General features: G+C 39.2%; 1 protein-coding gene across 5 annotated transcripts in view; it reads right to left on the reverse strand.

Annotated features, from left to right (window-relative positions):
* The window catches only part of Pkd2l2 (polycystic kidney disease 2-like 2), a 45,304-nt gene that overhangs the window by 17,905 nt on the left and 3,553 nt on the right, over positions 1-23,846 (reverse strand). For 2 of the 5 annotated variants that reach the window (XM_013512990.1, XM_013512989.1), the window contains exons 4-12: positions 22,168-22,424; positions 14,389-14,610; positions 12,413-12,641; positions 9,505-9,675; positions 9,034-9,215; positions 5,798-5,918; positions 4,123-4,224; positions 2,686-2,747; positions 267-324 (exon numbers count right to left, since the gene is read on the reverse strand). In XM_013512990.1, coding sequence (XP_013368444.1) covers positions 267-324; positions 2,686-2,747; positions 4,123-4,224; positions 5,798-5,918; positions 9,034-9,215; positions 9,505-9,675; positions 12,413-12,641; positions 14,389-14,610; positions 22,168-22,424 — 1,404 coding nt within the window. The remainder of the gene's footprint in view (positions 1-266; positions 325-2,685; positions 2,748-4,122; positions 4,225-5,797; positions 5,919-9,033; positions 9,216-9,504; positions 9,676-12,412; positions 12,642-14,388; positions 14,611-22,167; positions 22,425-23,846) is intronic. The other 3 variants (XM_013512992.1, XR_001233530.1, XM_013512991.1) reach the window with 3 other exon arrangements.

Here is a 23,846-nt window from a genome sequence, read left to right on the forward strand (position 1 = left end):
ATTAATGAATGTGAGAAAAATGCTGTAACCCTCTTAGCAGAGCCAGTACCGCTGTGGGAGTTCTACCATGAGTGGGCACCCGCAGGGCCAGAGAGTCTGGCTGAGGGCACCAGGGTACTGTGTGAGGAAGGGTCTCGGTTCTGAGGGTTTCTGTGCCAAGGCAGAGGGCTCTGAGTAAAGCAAGTCACTGCAATTTTAATCAAACTTTAAAAAGCGGATTTGTACTAAAGCTACCACTTATGCTTAAGAAAAAATTAAAATCTTACATTTTCATCAAAGCCTTCTCTTCTGGTTTGTTCAACCAAATGTCCATTGCCTTTGCTACTGAAATATAAAAGAGGAATAGCAAAGTAAAAAAGGGGAATTGCTACCATTAAACACAATCTAATCTCTAACAAGGATCTGAATTGTATTTCTGTTCTCTCTAAAATGCAAATTATTTTGAAAAAGTTATCATTAGCAGGTTCAAAATATCACATATCTTTAGCTCTTTAAAAAATTTACTTTTTTAGCAGGGTGTGGTGGTGCACACCTGTAATCCCAGCACTAAGGAGGCCACGGCAGGAGGATCGCCTGAGTTTGAGGCCAGCCTGAGCTATCTAGTGAGTTCAAGGACAGCATGAACTGCAACATAGTGACACCCTCTCTCAAGAAAAAAAAAATTACACTTCTCAGATGAAATACAAACAGCAAATAAATACATGAAAAAATGTTCAACATCACTGGTCATTTGAGAGATGCAAGTTAAAACAGATTCCATCTCACCCCGGAAAGAATGGCTACTATCAGGAAGTCAACCAATAACAAATGCTGGCAGGGCTGTGGGGACAAAGGAGCCTTTCTCCACTGTTGGTGGGAGTGTAGACTGGTACAACCACTGTAGAAATCAGTGTGGAGATTACTCAAAAAACTAGGATTGGAGGTTCCACTTGACCCAGCTATTGCCCTTCTGGGTATCTTCCCAGAAGAACTGAAAACATCATACCCCAGTGATATATGTGCACCCATGTTTAGAGCAGCACAATTGGTGATAGCTAAATCTTGGAAACAACCCAAATGCCCATCAACTGAGGAATGGATAAAAAAGGTATCCTTTATACAATGGAGTACTACTCAGCCATAAAGAAGGATAAACTGGAGACCTTTATAGGTAAATGGATGCAACTTAAGACCGTACTCATAAGTGAAATAAACCAGATGCACATGTGTAAACATTGCATTGTCTCCCTTGTATGAAAAGCTGAAAGAGTAAATAAGATCCAAACTGTACAATAGATATTGTAAAATGGGAAGAAACTATTCAGAAGGAAAGAGAAACTAGAATGGGGGAAAAGGGAAAAAAGCAAAAAAAAACCAATATATATATGTGTGTATATATATATATATATAAAAGATAAGATAGTTATACTACTAATTTCTCTTAGTTTATTGAAAAGTTTGTGCTTATATTGTTTGGACAACTAAATGCCTATATCTTGTACTCTGAGTAAAGATAACATGCAATGTATTAACCATTGTTGCCCTCCTATTTTGTTTTCAAATTGTTTTTTTTCTCTAAAAAAAGAAGAAAAAAATACATTTTTACAAGAGGTTTGAGTTTGGAGAGTATTTGGCAAATTAATAAATATAAGTCTAATGCTAGGTACAAGTGTAAATGTTAAATGTAAGTCGTGTGTAAAATGTTATTTTGATAGCTAAATAAATGCACTTGATAAGGACTGAAGCTGCTTACTGCCTTTTTAGAGGGACTGTTCCCCCACCTTCCTGTTAGAGCTTTTTCTGAGTAGTGTGGCACATGCTGTATCCGTAATTTCTTTCAGCAATGGTAGGGATCCAACCGAGGGCCTCATGCATGCTAAGCTGCTTCTCTGCCACTGAGCCATATCCTAGTCTTACATTAATTTGAAATTAGCTCAGTTTCAGGACATCCTCAGAATTAGAGGCCCTACTAGATACAGTGGCAGTGGATTGAGAATCACCACATTGGGTGGTGGCTGTTTGGTAACCAGATGCTTAACTCTTACTGTCAGGTTCTCCTATAATGGTTCCTGATTTCACCATTGTTCACCTTTAGATGTTTTTTGAGACAGGGTCTCACTATGCAGTTCAGGCTGGCCTTGAACTCCCTTTGTAGCCCAGGCTGGCCTCAAACTCACTGCAATCCTCCAGCCTCAGCCTCCTGAGTCCTGGGATTACAGGAGTGCACCTCCTCGCCCTGCTTCAACTTCAGATTTTGAAGAACTGCATAATGCAAAATGATATGCATCCAGTAGAAACTATGTTTCTAATTTTGAATTTTGATCTCCCCAGCCCCACCACGAGCAGCAGCAGTTCCCAATCAGCCACTCGATCACAAAGGGAAGCAACTGCCACTCTACAGTGTGCTATGTTGCCCAGGTTTTTTGGCTACAGGTATTTTTAAAATTGGATGGAATGTTCAGTACTTTAAGCTTTGTGTTAGATTATCTGTACCCAGCTGAGCCCGACTAAGGTAGTTTAGGCTAAGCTGGGATGTTTGGTAGGTTAGATGTACTGAACGCATTTTTGACTTAAAATATTTTCAACACTACTTTCAGTTTAACACTATTTTCAATTTACAGTGGGCTCATTGGGATATAACCTGTCATAAGTTGAGAATAACTGTGTAGAACTTTTAAGTTAAAATTTTTCTAAAAGTCATCTTACATTTTCTTGTCTTCTTTTTGAGTTTTCTTCAGCTTCAGTTTCTCGAGAGCATTATGGTAAGTCTGGGGGTAATTAAAATGAAAATTTATCCGAAATATATTCTGTATTATTATCCCCTCGATAAATGAAATATGAAATATCTGTCCCTACAGACTGCTGTGCTGAAGAAATATGGAGGCTAACATGCCGTGACTATTTTCATGCTCACCACCACCCTGGTTTCTTCCTTAGAGAACAAGCTACAGGGGTTCTGTGAGGGCTTCACAGTTGAAAGAAACAAAGATCTTTTAAAAGTACTAAGCTACTGTTTTAAGAATGTTAACATTTTTAAACCAGTTGTGGTAGCGCCGCCTATAATCCTAGCATCCCAGGAGGATGAGGCGGGAGGATCTCATATTTGAGCCCAGCCTGGGCAATTTAGTGAGACCCTGTCTCAAACAATAAAAAAGTGCAAAAGCCCTGGATCCAATCCCTAGGACTCCCCGCTACCCCCCCAAAAAAATCAGGGTTTGGGCAATGACAATGAGCAGAGGCTTAAGCATCATATCACTGTATACAGCACAGTGTTCGAAACAGATCATCTGAGACACACAGTACAATAAAGGCAAAAAGAGAAGAAACACTATAGGTAAAGAACAGTTAATAAATGTGCTGGGGATATAGCTCAGTGGTGCGGTGCCTGCCCGTCAAGTGTGAGGTCCTGGGTTTGATTCCCAGTACTTCCCTGCCAAAAGAGAATAGTTAATAAAAATGGGCTAGGACTAAGAGACCTGAGCAGGGCTTAGAATATTTGAATAGAGAATCTGGACTTATTTTGACTAGCCCAGGGGCACAACAGAAAGGGTTGGAGTGGCCTGGATAGAAGTCACCACGCAGAAGGCTGGGTGAAACATACTAAAAACCCTAAGCTGTTGGTGGCAAAATTGAAAGCGCCCTTGGATTCCACAAGTGTGAACAAGATCTGCAGAGAGAAACGATACACAAGCCTGGACAACAGACTGTCTCAAGAGACGAAGAAAAGGACTTGCCAGGGTTTTGGGGCCAGGAGTGACTGAGAACACCGCCTTTAACAAAAGCAGGAAAGTGAGGAAGGCCAGGCACTGGCGTTCTCAGCTCACACTGTTACAGACACTTGCTTCTAACTTGAAGATTTGGGAGGGATGGGATAGTCTACATGCCCAATGGCACTTTGCGTTTAATAAATCACTACTATTTGCTATATGGGACTCAAGTAATTTTCAGCTACATTTTTAAAGCCAGAGCGCATACTTCGCTTACCTAGCAATGAAATAATGCAGATGTAAGACTGGACCAAAAAAGCCAAGCCTCGGGAGAAAAGAAACCACTACTAGGGGTTTAAGTGACATTTGACCTACAAGAGTAAAAATGGAGTAATTTTTGTCTTAGAATTATAGTTTGGAAGATAATTTTACTTACCATCTGAATCATTTTACCAAGTTCAAAATCTGGCCTTTTTCCTATTGCATAATCAGCTTTCACTTCAGAATAAGTATCATTAATTATTGCCAAGAACATGTTCTGGGGAGAAATATTCAGATGTTCTAATTAAAATTTCATTTCAATGTTAGTAATTTTAAAGTTGGGAGCAGTGGTGCATGCCTGAAGTCCCAGCTACTTGAGGGGCTGAGGTGGGATGATTTCTTGAGCCCAGGAGTTCCAGATCAGCCTGGGTAACAGTGAGATCCCATCTTAAAAACAAAATAAAAAGGTTAATGACTTTAAAAAGTGCTGGGATTTGTAAAATACAATTTAAATTTTAAAAATAATCCCTATGCTCAATAGTAGGTAAATGGCCATGCAGATACAATAGGGAATGGAAAATGTAAAGTGTATGCATACAGGCAAATATGTTTAGGGTAAATGAGAAAAACAGAATGCACTATTATGTATACTAACTGGTTGCTAATACATATGTGCATATATTAATTATTAATTTATACATATATACATTATTATTGCCTTGAACTCAGTGATCCTCCTGCCTCAGCCTCCTGAGTGCTAGGATTATAGGCATGCACCACCACACTCAGCTCTTCATTTATCAACATTATATATCAGAAAAAAAAACAATAACTATAGGCTCATAAGGGTGTTTCAATTCTACGAAGTTTTTTTAATTTTAATTTTTATTAGTACATGTTTGCAATACATGAATACACTTATCATGGGGAGCTGGTACATGTACATAACACATCCTAATTCTCTTTATGTCTCCTTCCTTCTCTTGGGAAGGTTTTTAGTTCTATGAAGTAAAATTGTACTAATGCACCTACAACCACTAAGGCCCAGATAACATAACGTGGAGACAATATTCTTGCTCCCAGCCCAGCTTCCTGCCTTTAACTCTACAGCAGCGCTGTTACCCTGAGGAATCTTGGCTATCATGGGGGCAGAGGACTGTGTGTCACTAAGTGTTTTTATGGAGGACAAGAACAGTGGCTGGATTAGAAAGCCCAACTCCACCGGACGCGGTGGGGCACGCCTATGACCCCAGCACCCCGGGGGCTGGGCCACACAGCTCAAGGTCACCTTGAACTACACACAGAGACCGTTTCAAAAAGAAGACACTCTGAGCACGTCTGAGAGATCTATCTAGTGACTCTTGTAGCCAGAGAGCCTCAAATCCATTACAAAATGGGCAGATTTTTTTTTTTTTTTTGAAACAGGGTCTCACTCTGTAGTTCAGGCTGGCCTCAAACTTGCAGTGATACTCCTGCTTCAGCCTCCTGATTACAGCTGGGATTACAGGTGTATACCACCATGCCTGGCTGGGCAGAGTATTTTAATAGTTGAATCTTCCTGGTACAGATAATCCCAGCCTAGAGATAAGTAGGACATTCAAGGTATTAGTGTGCAGGATTGAGTATATTCCTGGCTAAAATTAATACCTCGATGTTAAATGTGATCACACTCCCCACTGGACAACTGCAAATAGCAGCCACTACACTAGAGATTACGATTATTAGGGATCCATGACATTCTTAATAAATGTCTAATGTTCTATCAGGAAAGCAATAATGCTGCAATTTCTTCTAATTTTATTTTTCTAAACAATGTAAGCAAAAAAATGAACATATATGGTCATTCTTACCAGCAAGACAAAGAACACAAAAAAGATGAAAGTGATGAAGTAAATGGGTCCCAAGATCCAACTGGCTTGCTGAATACCAGCAAAATTAAAATCTCCAAGGACAATTCGAAATTGTGCAAATCTTTGATGAGAAGAAAACACATCAGTAAATATTAAATCTTTTCATGCATGTCCACGACAACTGTAGGGCGTTACTAACTTCTCCAGGAGAGTGTCTAGTTGCATATGGCACATACTCTGGTTGGAGTTACGTTACTTCAGTTTTGTAAAGATGAAAAGAGAGACTTCTCCTAGAGGCAAGACTTGAGATACCCAGTGGTTAAACAGTAGTTCAGGAACTGGTAGGCCTCAATTTATTTAACCAGTGTGAATTCCGTGTTCACCTATAAGATTTGGACCTTGACATATTTGTTTACAGCTGTTTTTGGCATTGCACTCCTTGGCCATTCCGGTGCTCTTCTAAAACTTAAAATAATTCTACTTTGTCCAAGAAGTGGTTTTACCGAGACTCTACAGCCCTAAAATTTTAATGTTGATTATGTGTTTAATTTTTGTCTTAACTGCCTCAACCTCCAACAGTTTGTCACTCATTAGTCCCAAGTGCTGGTGGTGATTCTCACTGTGGGCCGGAGTTTTATTTTGCCCTCTTTAATAACTATAACAGCTTGGCTTTGATATTAAATGTCATTTAAAACATTACAAACCTCTATTTTTAAAAATGAAAATGAAGAGATTATATGAAGGCATTAAATAGCAGAATGGTAGCAGAAATAGAATCAGGTTTCCCTAACCTGAAATCTTATTTTCTCATTAATTTGCAATGGCACCTCCAGATAAACCAGGGATATCAATATGTATGTATGTTCATATTATGTACGTTCTTTAAGGTCAAGGCTGTGGATAAATTTTTAATAGTACACCGATACTCTGCAGTATCAGTCTGATTGTTCAGTCAGCTAAAAGGGAGAAGATCTCTTATCCCTTGTTGCTTTTGCCAGTAACACAAACGGGAACCGAAGGCCGTCTACAGTGAAAGACATGCTGACTCAAAGAAATAGGCTAATTTGTGTCCTAGGCCTCAGAGTTGTTCAGGATTTTATTCCTAGTACCCAGACACTTGAAACCACAGTTAAATATTCATCCTGCCTTTAATACTGTCTTATAACGTTTTTCTACATAAGATAGAATGCTGGATAGGAAGGGGATGAAAAGTGTTTCCACACAACAAAAATTTTTTTTTTCCTTTCTGACATAGGAGAGTATGAGGTGCTCTTTCAGTGTTTCTAGCTTGATTTTTTTTGTTGTTGTTGTTATCCTAAAGTTGTGTTTATAAAAGAAAAAAATAAGTCAAAAGCATTACTTCTCATTCTTTTCTCCAGAAACTAGCTCAGTAACTACAGGTCCTTCTCAGCTCTTTCCTATCAGCAAAGTATTTAGATCCTGTGTTGTAAATAATGAAGATAATAAAAAACACCTAAGCCATTACTGGATGGCTAGAAGCACAAGGGAACTAGAGAATCCAAGCACAGTGTAAGCGTACCCTTTCTTCTCTTACTTGGAGCTTACTTTCTTCATTTTTGGCCTTTTTTTTTTTTTCAAGGTAAAAGGAGCAAACAATGCCTTGGGGCACAGGATTAATGGGGTGAAAATACTGTTTTGTAACTTGCTACTCTTGCTAACCTTCTGCACATATTTTTCATCAGGAACTTTGGTGGCCAGAACATTTAAAGTGTTAAAGGGGAAAACAAAACAAAACTGAAAACAAAAACAAAACAAAAAAACCCTCAATCAATTTTGTTTTGTTTTGTTTGTTTTTTTTTTCGAGACAGGGTCTTGATGTGTAATTCAAACTGGCCTTGACATCCATCCCAGTGATCCTCCTGCCTCAGCCTCCCAAGGGATTACAGCTCCATCATCCGTGGTGTCAACCAAGAATTCTATATCCAGCAAAACTGTCCTTCAAAAGAGAGGGAGAAATCTTCACCACTAGCCCTGGCCTAGTGTTACAGATGGAAATGAAAGTATGCAAAAGCGTATGAAAAAATACAAACCTCAGTAAAGGTAAATAAATGTGCATTTAAAAAAACTACTATTTTAGCAGTAGTTTATAACTCCATCTTTTGTTTTCTACACTATTTAAAAAACTCATGTTTTCAAAAAAATAACTTCAGTATCCTCACATTGATTTATAATCCGTATTTTGTTTTCTGCACAATTTAAGAAGGCTAGTACCTTACAAATACTAGTTTGTTTTTGGACACAGTGCACAGTGATATATTTTTGTGATGACAGGAGGGGTGGAGCTATAAAAGCAGGACTTTTGTATTGAATTTAAGATGGTATAAATTCATATTAGAGTATTATATAACTTTAGGATGTAAACCCCATGGTAACCACAAAAAATTATAGAATATATCAAAATGAAACATGGCATGGTGGTTTACTCTTGTAATCCCAGCAGTCTGGAAGGCTGAGACACAAGAATCACAAATTCTAGCCCTGCCTGTCTCAAAATAAAAAATTAAAAAGAGCTGGGGATGTAGCTAGTGCAAAGGCCCTACGTTTACTCATGCAGTACAATAAAGGACATTAAAATATTTCAGTGCCAAAATTTCTTTTAAAAAAATCAGCTGAATCCAAAGTGAAAAATGAAAAAGCATTTTTTTCTAACTTGACTTAATCACACTTTTTAAAAAAATGGACACCAGCAACCAGGTGTACTGGCACAAGGGAGACTGAGGCAGGAGTATTACAAGTTAAAGCCCAGAATGGACAATTTAGGCACTTAGCAAGATCCTGTCTCAAATAAATAAATAAGTTAATTAATTAATTAATTAAAATTAAAAGGGCTGAGGACACAGCTCAGTGCAAAGGCCCTGGGTTCAATCTCCAGTACCAAAGCGGGGGGTAGGAGTTACCACCATCCATTTGGATCCTTCAGTGCCAAACCTTACTTTGAGTATGATATAGATATTTTGTCTTCAATGGAAATATAGAACCAAGCTTAATAAAAGCTTATATTAGGGGGCGGGGGATTTAGCTCAGCGGCACAGTGCCTGCCTGGCAAGCGCAAGGTCATAAGTTCAATTCCTGGTACCAGAAAAAAACAAACAAACAAACAAACAAAAAGCTTATATTGCCACTTATTGTAGCCCTTTTATGATTTTTTGTTAGAAAACATAGAATATAGACTATAGGAAATATAATTCTACTAATTATTTATACTAAGAACTTACATAGCATTTTGAAAAGTGGAAAAGTCATCAACTTGTGATCCAAAAACAAGAAACCCTAACTGGGCATAAGCAAAGAATATTATAAAAAACATGATAGCAAATCCTACTATGTCTTTGATACAGCGGGACAAGGTTGATGACAGCTGTGACATTGTCTTATTAAAGCTTATGAATTTGAATATCTGAAAAAGAACACATTTAAATAAAATAGAATATCAAAAATTACAATTACTTATATCAAAGATTATAATTCTTTTAAGTAAGTTAATTTCAGAAAAATTCTGCTTCAAATTAAAGGAGGAATCTAACAATAATCAAGGATGTTTGAAGATTTATCAGCAATCAGTACAAAGCCAAACTACTTTTAGAATTACTCAATAGTTCAGAAATTTATTTAACTATAGCTTTATAATTTAAGTTCATATTACACTTGTAGACCATTTAACATGCGACAGAATAAGATATAAATACCTTTATCCATGCAAAGAAGATAGTAATAGCAACTATATTGTTGTAATAAATGTGCCAGGATGCAAGAAAATAGAAGTCTGAATATTTTTCAGTACTCTTTAATAGCTGTCCAAGTAGGAGAAAGTTTTGCAAATTACAGTATGCGTAGAAGAAAACAGTCACAAAACACAACTAAATGGGAAAACAAGAGTTAAATTAGAAACTATTTGTACCTTGAAATTTCTTGTAGCCTGTAAGAAACACATGAAAATATTCATCAAAAGTTTAATAGAGGGAGGGAAAGATAGGACATGCAGTAATCCTCAAGTTACAGAAGTTAAAAGTAACAGTTCTCACAAAGGTAGAGACAAATTCTGTGGCCTCCTAACCTATCTACTTACCTCCATGAGTCATATATACAAGGTTTGTGTCACCCTGCCTAGGCTGTAAGGGTTTCTACTCTGATACTTAAAAATTTAATATTTTCTATCATGTATTACTACAAGAAAAAAAATTACACAAAACATCCAGGGGGAATGGAGAAAAGAAGGGAAAAGCAATATATATATATATTAGTTAAGATAGTTCTACTACTAATTTTCTCAGTTCATTGAAAAGATGTTTGTGCTAATATTGTTTGGACAATTAAATGCCAATATCTTGTACTCTGATTAATTTAAAATAGCAATAAGCAGTGTATTAACCATTGTTACCCTATTATCTTGCTTTGAAATTTTCTTTTCCTCTTTAAAAGGATTAAAATTTTTTAAAAATTAAAAATTCCATTTGTCCTTTCAGAAATGTCTCTTGGGATGGGTAACCACCAATTGAACTCAGGACCTTATGCTTACCAGGCAGGCCTCGTGCTGCTGAGCTATATCCCCAGCCCTAAAAGTGTCTTTTTAAAAATGCTTTGAGACTCGGGTTATCTTAGGTATCAGAGCTTCATAACTGTCATACAATTTTTGAGTTTCCTTGCCTAAAACACTCACAGTTAAACATCTAATGTTACGCCCTTTGTTAGGCATTACTGGGGTTAGTGGAGACACAGACGGCACACTTTTGGATGCAGAAACTTTCAATCTGCTTTTGGGAAACAAAGCTTAGTGCTGGGTTAGCTATAACTAAGGGCTAACGACCGTGAAAGATCAAATTGGAGAAACCAGAAGTATTTGTTCCTTGACTATTTCTAAGACCAAGCTTATAACATTTGGCCTGGCCTGCACACATCTATCTCCATGTTTATGTTAGACATTCCAGTGCCTAAAATGTGCAGGCTTTGCTTTCTTCTTTCACAGATGATTTCCCCCATGCCCTGTGCCTCCTAGTCACCCTCTGGGTGCTCAAGCCCCTCCCCACCGTCAGTTTTGCCTAGTCTTGTGCCTACTTCCCAGTTGGTGTGAGAGGGAAAGCACCTTGAGGTGACATGAAAAGCACCTGTTAAAGAGACTTGTTCAGAAAAGTTCATGATAGGTGAGACATGAGGCCCTGTGAGGAAGACATTTTTTCTCATTTTTCTGTTATTTTCTTTTTTTATTGTAAAGATAAAAGAATGAAAACACACACACATTTACAAAATAACACAAAAATACAGAATTTCAGACAAGGTGATAGGAAATTAACAATGGTTGTTGTATTACATATTGATATCTTCAAAGTGGCTACTCAGATAAACAAATATATTAGTGTACATTTTTTGGTTTTATTTTTTGGGGGGGGGTACCGGGAATCAAACTCATGACCTTGTGCTTGCCAGGCAGGCACTTGTGCCACTGAGCTATATCCCCAGCCCCAGATAAACAAATATAGACATGTACGATTGATCAAACAATTAAACATTAACTGTTCCTTTTGATAAAGCAATAGAAATCAGTAGTACAACTATCTTAGCTATCCTGTGTATAGATACATACATATTTTTCCCTTCTTTCTTTCCTCTTTTCCCTCATCCCAGTTGTTCTTTTCCTTTTGAGTAAATTTCTTCCCTTTCACAGTATCTGTTGTACCTCCTAGATTTTATTCACTCTTTCAGGTTCTTATACTAGTGAGACAATACGGTATTTACACATGCGGGTCTGATTTATCTCACTTATGATTATGGGCTCTAGTTGTGCCCATTATAGGTAAATTTTCTGTTATTTTCTCTTCTCTCATTCCCCGTCTCTCCTTAACACCTCCACACCCCGCCATCACCCCATCCACCCCTCCATCTCTTTCTGTGTGGCCCCGTCCTGGACTCAATCTTCCTGCCCCAGGCTCCCAAAGCAGCTGGGACTGCAAGCGCTCACTGCTGAGTCTGACAGGAATACCTTTTTCCGAGTACGGGCAAGGGGACCTAGTGTATGCATGAAGTCATAATATTTATGGAATCACATATTCCTCTAGGTTTATGCTGGGTCCTCCCAGCGGTCACGAGCCAATCAGAAAAAAAATGGATTTCTCCCTTTTAGCATCACACTATTAGTATGCACAGTGACAGCTTGCTTTAGGCTTAGTACTTGCAGCTTTCAAAATAGGTGCAAGCCAGGGGTTGGGGATTTAGCTCAGCGGCACAGTGCCTGCCTAGCAAGCGCAAAGTCGTGAGTTCGATTCCCGGTACCAGAGGGGGGGGAGTGCAAGCCAAGGGGCTGGGGATTTGGCTCAGTGGCACAGCGCCTGCCTGGCAAACATGAGGTTGTGAGTTTGATTCCCGGTACTGGGAAATAACAAAACAAACCCCAAATAAGTGCAGGCCAAATAGAAAATTCTGTTTCTTTTTTTTTGGTTTTTCTCCGGTACCGGGAACTGAACTCACGACCTTGCGCTTGCCAGGCAGGCGCTTTTTGCCACTGAGCTAAATCCCCAGCCCAGAAAATTCTGTTTCTTACACTTCCCTCTTTGGTGGGTTCAGATGTGACCCCTCCAACCATACACATGCATGTATACTCACCAACAAAAGCAGTAATTCTAACCAGTTCCAAATACTTGTGAAATAGGCGAACTTAGATTCTTTTACTTTTTTGAATTCTTGTGTTGTGAAGACAACAAGAAAAATACAAAATATGATTTCACAAGAGGCAATAAAATAATCAGAGTAACTGACATATCTGAGGAGTTTCAGAGAGTAGAACTGCCATGACGTAAGTACTCCTCCAGTTGCAGGGAATTCTGCTACCAACCTGTAAAATTAGGTTTGTGAAAATATCTTTGAATCTCATGTATTTATATTTTAGTGCTTAATTCAAGGTGAAATTTCTAATTAATTACAATGTATACTTTAATGCCAATTTTGCAGATAAAAGAAACACAAAAAAAGCAAGCCAAAAAGAATAATTTATTTTGTACGAAATGTGTTTCGTTGGGTCACAGGTTCAATTTTAAAATTTTCAGGTAGATGTGCTTATTTCTTATTGGCTCCACTTTTTCTATACCTTGAATATTCAGAGGTGCAAGAGCAACATAAATGAGAAAGATGTGATGTTAGACAGAGATTCATTCTATTGTTCTACAGATTGTTCATTCAGAAATAGAAATACTAACTTACCTTCGTAGGAGGATGAGGAAATGAGGGAATTTCAGGGAAATGCTGTACTGCAGCAGTTACTGTTATTAGTTTGGACCGTCTTCAAAATACATAATTCTTTAAAAATATGTAATTACTAAATATTTCAAAGGTGAGAAATACATTCTCCACTATTAGCTTATCAGAGATACTTCCTGCTTCTATATATCAGGGTCACATATTCTACTAAAATATTTTGTGTTTATTATAGGCATTAGATGTTAGATACAACGACCTATGCATACAGAGGTATAATTTTTTTGAGACAGGTTCTCACTATATAGTCTAGGTTGGTCTTGAACTATAGCTCAGGCTGGCCTCAAATGCACCATGGTTCTTCTGCCTCAGCCTCCTGAGAAGGTGTGTGCCACTGAGCCTGGCAAGAAGTATAAAAATTAATTCCACCACTAAATATAAAAAGGATTTTGAAATTGTTCGCTGTTATTTCTAGTAATGTGAGATATTTAAGAATTGGCAGTGTTTTAAGGAACCAGAATTTCTATTGCAATATTACAATACATCTATTCCTACCTAAGTATTTATTGGTTCTGGAAGCCAGGTGTGGTGGTGCACCCCTGTAATCCCAGCACTCTGGAAGGTTGAGGGAGGAGGATCACAAACTTGAGCCCAGCATGGGTGGCAATTTAGCAAGATGCTATTTCAAAATAAAAAATTAAAAAGGTGAAGCTCAGTGTGAAGGTCCTGGGTTCAATACCCAGTACCATAAAAAAATAAAAAGACTAAGCAATATAAAATTAACACTGTAATTCTCTATGTTCCTAAATATATTCTGAATTAATTAAACAATGAATGTGATATTGCTTTACCTTCTGTTTCATCATCATCATTATTTGCGGTACTGGAAATTCAACCCAGGACCTATACATGGTAGGCAACCACTGTACTATTGAGCTCTATCCCCAGCCCTTTTTTGTTACTGATAGAACTACATTATATTTAAGAACTACATTGTATTTATTTTAAAGTTTAAGGGCTGGAGATATAGCTCAGTGGCATAAGCACCTGCCTGGCAAGTGCAAGGTCCTGAGTTTGATTCCCGGTACCAAAAAAATAAAAAATAAAAAAATAAATAAAGTTTACTATTTAATATCAGCACAGCCATGCACAAATTGAAAACCTCAGTGAGGTTCTGGATGATTTTTAAATTCAATATACTGCTGGGCGTGATGGCACATACCTGTAATCCCAGCACTTGGGAGGCTGAGGCAGGAGGATTGTTGCGAGTTCAAGGCCAGCCTAGACTACAAAGTCAGCTCAAGGCCAGCCTGAACTGCATAGCGAGACTGTCTCAAAAAAAAAAAAAAAAATTCAATATACTAATACAGATGTTTTCAGTCACTTACCTAATGATACAAAACAGGTTTACATTAGCATTGTATAATGAAAAATCAATAAAAATAACCCTGGTTCCTCTTGTGATCCAGCTGTTCAATCGAAGGTCAACGAACTTGTTTTTGGTTTCAGATTTTGATTTTGATAAGGTAAAAATATATCCCCCATTTTGATAAACACCAACGAATCCCCAGTGCCAAGGGGAGTTGGTACTAGGAGTAGAGTACTTCCACCTGTTAAGACGTAAAAAAAGTAATGGAGAAGGAATGTGAAACCCCTGTTGAAAAGAGTTTAAACTAAGAGTTTAAACTAATCTTTGGTTCCAAAGTAGTTTTAAAAAAAGTTTCATTAGCAAGTTCAAGTGTCACTGTTATTTTGAAGCAAGATGGTGAGTTAAAGATTAACTTAAAAGGACTACGGAAGTATATGTTTTTACTTTTTTAGGGCTTATTTTGGGTAACACAAATGACAATTTTGTAGAAAAAAGTAAAGAAAAACAAAAAAGAAAACCAAAAAGAATAATTTATTTTGTACAAAGTGTGGGTCACTGGTTCAATTTAAAATTTTTCAAGCAGATGTGCTTATTTCTATTTCTTTTTCTTTTTTTTTTTTTTTGATGTGCTTATTTCTTATTGGCTCCACTTTTTCTGTACCTTGAATATTCAGAAGTGCAAGGACAAACTGTTACGAGAAAAATGGGATCTTAGAATCTAGAAATTATGAATGTTTTTCTTTAATGTGTTGTCTCTTTTGTCTCATGAGACATTTAGCTTTTGAGTGGGGCAAGACTATCTGGAGTTTTGATTCAGAAACATCTCAGTATGAGAGTAAGGATGCTTCACAGTTTATCTTGTAAAAGTCATATATCATGATAAACTTTGTTACAATGTCTGTATGCTACATAGCTATTTTATTTTAAAATACATAAAGTAAAATGTATATAACTTATTTTCCCACTCTTTTTACTTTGAATTATGAGATAATCAAAAGAAAGCCTTGATTCCTCATTTTAGTCTCCATATTCAATTTACCCAATGTATTTTGAAAGGTTTCCCAAAAATTACTGCTTAAACTTTTTTCTATTAATAACACTATGATCTCATCAGGGTAGAGTGTGGGTGCTGAAACCACTAAGAAAAAGTGCTTGTAAGTGTTGTGAATATTATTACTATTATAATTACATTACTGGGGATTGAACCCAGGGCCTCAAGTATGCTAGGTAAGCACTCTGACACCAAGCTACAGCCAGTCCTTTTAAATTTCTTTCTTCCACATCTTTTTATTAGTATATATTAATTATGTAAACTAATGTTTTTTATAGTCTTATTCTCTTAATATGGTACATACATTAATTGATTTGGAGTGCTAAATGAACTTCCCATTCCTAGGAGAATCCTCCGATCATGGCATCTGATTTTTTTCTTAGTGTTGAGTTGGCTTGCTGTTTTGCTGAGAGTACATTTGTCTGTATTCACAAGGGTGACTGGCCAGCAGTTTTTCTTGTAATTTTACACCTTGGCATCAGAGTAATGCTGGTCTCTCAGATAAATTGGAACAATATTTCCCACTGAACAACATTGCTTACTCTTGTATGTTTGGGAAGTTTGTGAACAATTGGCATCACTTTTGAATGTTTGGACAAATTCACTAGTGAAGCCTGCTGGACCTGGGAATTCTTTGTGGGCATTTGTTTGTTTGTTTATCTTTTTTGAGACAGGGTCTCGCTATGCAGTTCAGGTTGGCCTTGAGCTCACTTTGTAGCCCAGGCTGGTCTCAAACTCACAATGATCTTCCTGCCTCAGCTTCCTGAGTACTGGAATTACAGGCCTGTGCCACCACACCTGGCTCTTTGCAGGTATTTTTAAAGGACTATTTCCATCTCTTTTTGTTCTAGTTAATATTTTTCTGTCTTCATCCAGTTTTAGAGAACTGTCTTTCTACTTTATGTCTAACTAGTCAGTGTGCCACAATCTGTGGCCTTTCCTGCCACCTCCTGATTTCTGAAAGCTAGGTAGTGACACCCCCCCTTTCACTTCCCATTTCATTACTTTGCGAGCTCTCTCTTTCTTGGCCTAAAGGTTTGTCAATTTTATTCATCTTTTCAAAAGAATCTATCTTAGGTTTTGCTGGTTTTTCTATTCTTTATGTTACATATTTTTGTACTAATCTTTATTATTTCCCTCCTTCTGTCTGCTTTGGCTTTAGTTTTCTCTTTTTCTCCTTCTCAAGGGGAAGACTGATTTATTACATTGCAGTCTTTTATGATGTGGGCACATGCAGGAATGAATACGCCATGAGCACAAAGTTTTTCGCATACCAGTTTGCGTGTTGTCTTTTTTCTGTGCATCTCAAAGCAGTTTCCAGCTGACCAGCTGATTTTCCCTTTGATCCAGTGGTTCTTCAGGTGTCTCTCCTTTAACTTCCAGTTGTTTGTGGGTTTCTCAATTTTTCTTCTGCTACAGATGTCTAATTTGACCAAAGAGCCATGCTGTATGATTTTAGTTCTTTTGAAGGTGCTGAGTCTAGTTGTATGACTTAGCCTGCGGTCTGTCCTGAAGAACTATCTTAGCCACTTCCCTCACGCTTGGGACAAAACACCTGACACCCACAACTTAAGGGAAGAGAACTTTGTCTTGGCTTATGTTTCAGCGCAGTCACCTGGCTCCGATGCAGAGCACAGCAGGGGGCATGTGGAGGAGAGCTGCTCAGGCAGGGCAGAGAGGAAAGAGAAAGAATGGGCTTCATTTTGGCAGACTTGTATAAGCATATAACATATCTGATCATTTTCACACTACACCCCACCATTCCCTGTGCCCTGCACTCCCTCCTAGTTTCACTTTCTTTTTTCCTTTTAAGTTTAACTTTGAATCAGAATCTCATTAAGTAGCCTTGCGCTTTTTTTTTTTTTGTTTTGTTTTTTTTTTGGGGGGGTTTTCTCCGGTACCAGGAACCGAACTCACGACCTTGCGCTTGCCAAGCAGGCGCTTTTGCCGCTGAGCTAAATCCCCAGCCCGCGCTTTTTTTTTTTTTGAGACAGGGTCTCACTATGCAGTTTAGGCTGGTCTTGAGCTCACTTTGTAGCCCAGGCTGGTCTCGAACTCACAATGAGTCTCCTGCCTCAGCCTCCTGAGTGCTGGGATTACAGGGGTGCACCACCACGCCCAGTTTAGCCTGGCACTTTCAATCCTTCTGTCTCAGCCTCCAGAGTAGCTGGTATTACAGGCATGGCACATCCATATTTATACTTTAGCCTAAGTTTCATAGTGGTGTTTTTGAGGGTTTTCTGCATATGACTGTTAAACAGGAAGGTTTATTAACTTACTGTCTCGGCTTCCAATTTTTAAGCAGATGTTTTTAATAAATGAATTTTACATTTTAGAGAAGATAAGCAAGCACAGGTTGTTTCTTATTTTGGTGTGGAGGAATGACAGGTATTAAGTCACAATCGCAATAAATTGTATAGACAGTAACATAAACCTAACCCATAGCATCAATTTTGATATTTAAAGTACTTATAGTTGTTATCAGAATTCAGACTATAAAAATAAAAGGTTGGCCTTGAGATTCACCTTAAAATGTGTAACTGATTTATCCTGAAATTTTTCATTGAAAGGGAGTTAATTAGATTTATTAGAATTATACAAACCCTCAAGGATGCCCAAAATTCATACAAAGAAAAAATAAATCAACCAAAACCACAAAGCAATTATTATTTTTTTTTTCACAAAGCAATTATTAATACTGAGTAGTTCAGGGAAAGTTGTTCAAGAAAGGAGATAGAATTGATATTTTTATAATATAAACAAATAACTAACAGTAATCATGGCATAATTATATTGAGAGGCTAAGAGGAAAAGAGGAGTTGGCATAAAGTTACATGACAGATCATCTTCCATGATGAAATATTCATAAACTGGGAGTGGTAGCGCATGCCTGTAATCCCCATGTTATGGCTTGTGTCTGGATGTCCCCCCAAAGCCTCATGCAGTCATGGGGCAGGCTTTTAGAGTTTATGATTAATCCATGAGCCAATGCTGGGATTATGGGTGTGAGTGCTACACCTGCCCTGGGGTGGATAGTTTGCATATGTAGGGGAGAGAAAGAGGCTGCATGCCGCTACTCCTCCCCTTTTGTTCTTGTTGCTTTTGCAGTCTTCTGCTGCCATGAACTGTTACCCTGTGCCATGTGCCACTCTGTCTTGAAGCCAGCCAAGTATGGACTGAAACCTCCACAGTCTGTAAGCTAAATAAACCTTTCCTTCCTTAATTCTGGGTGTCAGGTATTTTGTCTCAGCAATGAGATAAAAGTAACCAAGACAGAATTTGGTACCAGGAGTGGAGTCATTGCTGTGACTATAACTGACCATGTGGTTCAAGAGCCTTTGGAAATGGCTTGTGAGAAGAGTTTGGAAAAGTTTGGAGATGTCGCATGAAAGAGTAGAGCTGGAATGCATTTGGCTGTTCTGTATAGGAGATTCTGGTCAGAGCTCAAAAGACCAGAAAGCTGATAGAAATCCTGCTGGTAAAGACGGGGTTTGGGAGGTTTCTGTTGGGAAGAAGGACTGCACTGTTGGACTCCAGATGATGTGTGTTACAGCCTGGCAGAAAGTTTGTCTGCATTTTGCTTGTGTCCACAGATGTTGCCTGAGACTAAGATTAAGGGTGGTGGACTGATTAATCTGGCAGAAATTTCAAGGCAGTCAAATGCTGGGGCAGTGGCATGGTTATTGTTGGGGGCTTTTAGCCAGATTTCTGTTGAGAATCAAGAGCAAAGAGCCCAGCAGGAGGATTTAAAATGTTGTGGGTTTGGTCAAAAAGGAAGCTGTGGATTACAAAGATAAGGCTGAGGAGATCTCTAGTGCTAAGATCTCTTAGCAATCTCTATTGCTAAGGAACAAGAGAATCAAAAAGATGGCCATCACAAGAACCAGCAAGTTTCCGCCCTTTGCAGCCTCAAAACTGCAAAAGTGGAAGACTTTGCTTTGAGAAGGTGCTGAGCACCATGTTTCAGAATGGCAGTGGTGGCTGCACCAGGTTCCAGAATGGTGGGAGCATAGAGAATTTGCTCCTCAGAATTGGATTCAGAGTGCCCAGCGATCCAGGCACTTGATCCCTATGGCCAAGAGAAAGAAAAGCTTGGCTACTGCTCCAGGAGGCAGCAGACCTTGGCATCATCCATGTGGTGCTGGTTTTAGGCACATGCAGAATGCAAGAGTTCAGAGGTTAAGAAGGGCACCACCTCAATTTCAGAAGGCCTGGGGGGCCAGGCAGTGTGCCCGAGGGGGCAATATGTGAAAGCTGTGAGCGTCAAGCAAAAGGTGCAGTGCAGACCCCAGAAATTTAGAAAAGCCAGGAATGTGGATTGTCTGAGGAAAGCTGCAAAGAGGGAGCAAAGCAGGCCTAAGAGAGAAGCTGTGGGAGCTGTAACTACCAGAAGTACCATTGGGGATGGAGTCACACAAGCCCTCTGGAGTGTACAGTTTGCCACAAGTTGCTTCAGATGCTGGATGTGGAATTACAGGACTTGATGTTTGCCCTGTCGGATGTTGGACTTGCTTTGGTCCCAATGCTCTGTATCCCCGTTTATACCTTTTGGAATGGTAATGTTTATTTTGTGCCACTGAATGTTGGAAGTGTTTAACTTTTCATTTGTACAGAGACTCACAGCTAAGAGTTTGCCTTACATGTCAGAGGAGACTTGGGACTTGGACTTTTCAGCAGTGCTGAAACTGTTAGGATTTTAGCAACTCTTAAGAGTTGGACTAAATGCCTTTTACATAAAGGGATGTGCATGAGTCTTTGGGGGACCAGAGGTGGAATGTTTGTGTCTGGATGTACCCCCAAAGCCTCATGCAGTCATGGTGTGGGCTTTTAGAGTTTATAATTTATCCATGATCCAATGCTGGGATTATGGGTGTGAGTGCTACACCCACCTGGGGTGGATAGTTTGTATATGCAAGGGACAGAAAGAGGCTGCTTGCTGCCACTCCTTCCCTTTTGCTCTTGTTGCTTTTGCTGTTTTCCACTGCCATGAACTGTTGCCCTGTGCCATGTGCCACTCTGCCTTGGAGCCAGCCAAGTATAGACTGAAACCTCCATAGACTGTGAGCTAAATAAACCTTTCCTTCCTTTATTCTGGGTGTCAGGTATTTTGTCACAGCAATGAGAGAAAAGTAACCAAGATATCGCAGCACTTGGGAGGCTGAGACAGGAGGATCATTGTGAGTTTGAGACCATCATGGGCTACAAAGTGAGCTCAAGCCCAGCCTGAACTGCACAGCAAGACACTGTCTCAAAAAGACAAAAAAAACAAAAAACAAAAAACAAAAACACCAGAAATAGATACATAAAATATAAAAACTATAGATACATAAACTGTAAAATCAAGTGTTAGCAGAACTAGGATACTAGAGACAGGAAGTATTTACTAGAAGATCAGAGTAGGTCTATCTAGAGAGTAGGAATTACACCTTTGCAAACGTTTGTATCACCTTTTCATAAATACTATATACAAAAAAGGTTTATTCTCTCCCCCTATGAAAGCTGTGAGTGTGAAGCAAAAGGTGCAGTAGAGACCCCAGAAGTTTGGAAAAGCCAGGAATGTGGATTGTACAACAACACTGATACCAGCAGCCTCTGTGTCCAGGATAGGTGGTTCCAGCACTTTGGGCTTTCGCATTTCCAATGTAAATCACAGGCATGAATCCCCACCGGTGTTAGCCTCAGTCACTGTGGGGAACAATGGCCATAGCATGTTTGGCAACCATCGTGGGATGGTGTCTGCAGAGCATACCTGACCCTTTTCAGTACCAGCAGCCAGAAAGCACTGACATAAGCCAAGATGAAGGGGGAGGAAAGTGGCAAAGTACACCTAAGATGTTCCTAAGGAGCTCATGAAGTTTTAGGGGTGTGTTTGAGGACGAGTAGCGAAAGCCCGAGAACTGACTATTGCAGAGGCAAAACTGAAGTTTTGCCATGCATTTACTATGACTAAGGATTTTGTAGAAGAAAAAAACCAAAATACTTTGTACCTTAAGGTAAGCAAAAAACAAAACCAGGCCTCCCAAAACCCCGTTTTTGCTGTTCCTTTTTTATTTTTTTCAAGACAAGGTCTTGCTATGTAGTTCAGGCTGGCCTGGACTAAGGTATTGCGGGCTGGTCTTGAATTTGTGGTGATCACCTGCCTCAGCCTCCTGAGTGCTGGGATTACAGACATGTGCCACCATGCACAGCTGCTCTTTCTTTTCTGAGCATTGCTATCTGTTATGGTTTGTGTATGGATGTCCCTCCCAAAGCCTCATATGGTCACAGGGCATGGGCTTTTCCAAGGCTGCTGAATCTAGAGTTTGTGACTGGTTCACTGTCTAGTACTGGGATTGGGCATGTGAACACTATACCTTCCCTAGGCTGGGTAGCCTGTATACAGGGTAAGGGAGGAAAAGAGGTTTGCCCCTCCCCTTTTGCTCTGGTTGCTTTTGCCGTCTTCCCCTACTGCTGTGAACTGCTGCCCTCTGCCATGCCACGCTGCCTTGGAGCTGGCTCTCTACAAACTGTGAGCTAAATAAATCTTTCCTCCTTTAACTTTGGGTGTCAGGTATTTTGTCTCTGCAAGGAGCGAATAGTAACTAAGACACTATCTCCAAACCTCCTGTTGATACTTTTGTTGAAACAGTTACCTTACCTACCAGGTACAGCCTGTACTACTTGGGAAATATGCCTATTTTTACAATTTTTAAAAGACACAACAGTTACCTGCTAGAAAAAGTTACTGTATAATTTTACGTTACTTACTCGGTACCACTTTTGATGCCAAAATCGGCTAAGTCTTCATTTTCAGAAGTATACTTGCCATAACATTCACTCATCAAAGACCGAAAGGATGAATAGACCATGCACGTATTATTGCGAACTTTTAGCTGCCGAACTCTGGGGACTCCAAGGAGGATGTTCTCGTAGTAGATGCGACTGCTGTTTTTTAAATTATACAGCTTTTGGTTATTGTACCATGAATCCCAGTACAAACCTTCCAGAAGGGGTCCTTCCATAAACTTCATATAGAAAGAGAATTATCTTGAGAAAAATATTTTCACATCAACAAATCTATATTTATACATTACATACGAGAGATTTTGAGTAGGAAAATTATCAACCACATCACCATTAGTATTAACAGTGAAGATGTGGTCCTCTTCATAGTTAGCACTTCCTGGAGCTCACTGTGTAACAGGTACTGCTCTGACCACTTTACAAGTATTAACTCATGTATCTTAAAGCTTGTATCTAAGTCCATTAAAAACTGCTCTCCAAAAGGTGAGCATCAGAGCTGGTTATAGCCACACATCATGACTTTACCTTATAATTGTCTGCACTCCCCAGCCCCTAAGCTCCTTCCACAGCTCTGGCTATGTTGACTGCTACTCCTGGCTCTGACCCTTTCTGCTCATTCTGAGAGGTTCCAAGCCCAGAGGGCATTATTTTTTCCTTTGTCTTCTTTGCCATTGGCTGTATACATGCCTCTAGATCACACAGTAAACAGAAGCAAGATGAGCCTCCCTTCCTTTCCTGTCGTTTCACCAAGTTCACCTGTTTCACCAAGTCTAAACCATCACTTCTGATCACTTAGCCCTTATCTCACACTTGTCCTCACCCTCTCCTTGTCTCCTTGGTAAACTGTAAATTTCTAGCATGGCATTCACGCTGACCTTGTCCAAGTCACAGTTTGGCCTCTTCCACTTCACCTTCCATATGCCCATAGTGCCAAACAGCTCTACATGTAGAATAGTTTATTAGACATATTGTCCCTTATTCCTAGAATGTCCTTTCCTTATTCATCCTTTAAAAATGAACTGCACTGTCATCACTTCTGAGCACCTGCCCTAACTGCCTCATCCTCTGTACCCAAATGCTATAAACACTACTGTGCCAGCTGATCTTAATTATCAACTTGACTGATTAAGAGACTTCTGGACACGTGACTGGACTGTGGCCCTTGATCTCAATAAGCCAATCCTCTGACGACTGGCGGTTGAATGGGCTGTTAGGAAGTGAGCCATAGGGCTGTGACCTCGGGGACTGTATCTCATCCTGGGCCCCTTCCTCTCTGGCTCTTTCCTTGTTTTCTGCTTCCTAGCTGCCCTTTCTTCAGGCCCTTCTGCCTTGGATTCAGCCAATGGACTGAAATCTGTGAACCCATCAGACAAAATAAACCTTTTATTCTTTAAGTTGTGTATGTCAGATACTTTGTCCCAGCAATGGAAAAGATTAATAGAACTATAACATTATATTCTTTCTATATACTGCACATTACTGTAACTCACTCACACACACACACACACACACACACACACGGCTGCATACCAAAACATGTCTATTATATTCTCTGGGTCATTAAGAGTAACTGTCACTAGTATTTTATATACACACTTATAGACTGACTTTTTAATCTTTGATTTCTTTTTTTTTTAAAGCTG

The sequence above is a fragment of the Chinchilla lanigera genome, unplaced genomic scaffold, assembly GCF_000276665.1.
Source record: "Chinchilla lanigera isolate Chin_1 unplaced genomic scaffold, ChiLan1.0 scaffold00017, whole genome shotgun sequence".
In the NCBI taxonomy this organism is placed as follows: domain Eukaryota; kingdom Metazoa; phylum Chordata; class Mammalia; order Rodentia; family Chinchillidae; genus Chinchilla; species Chinchilla lanigera.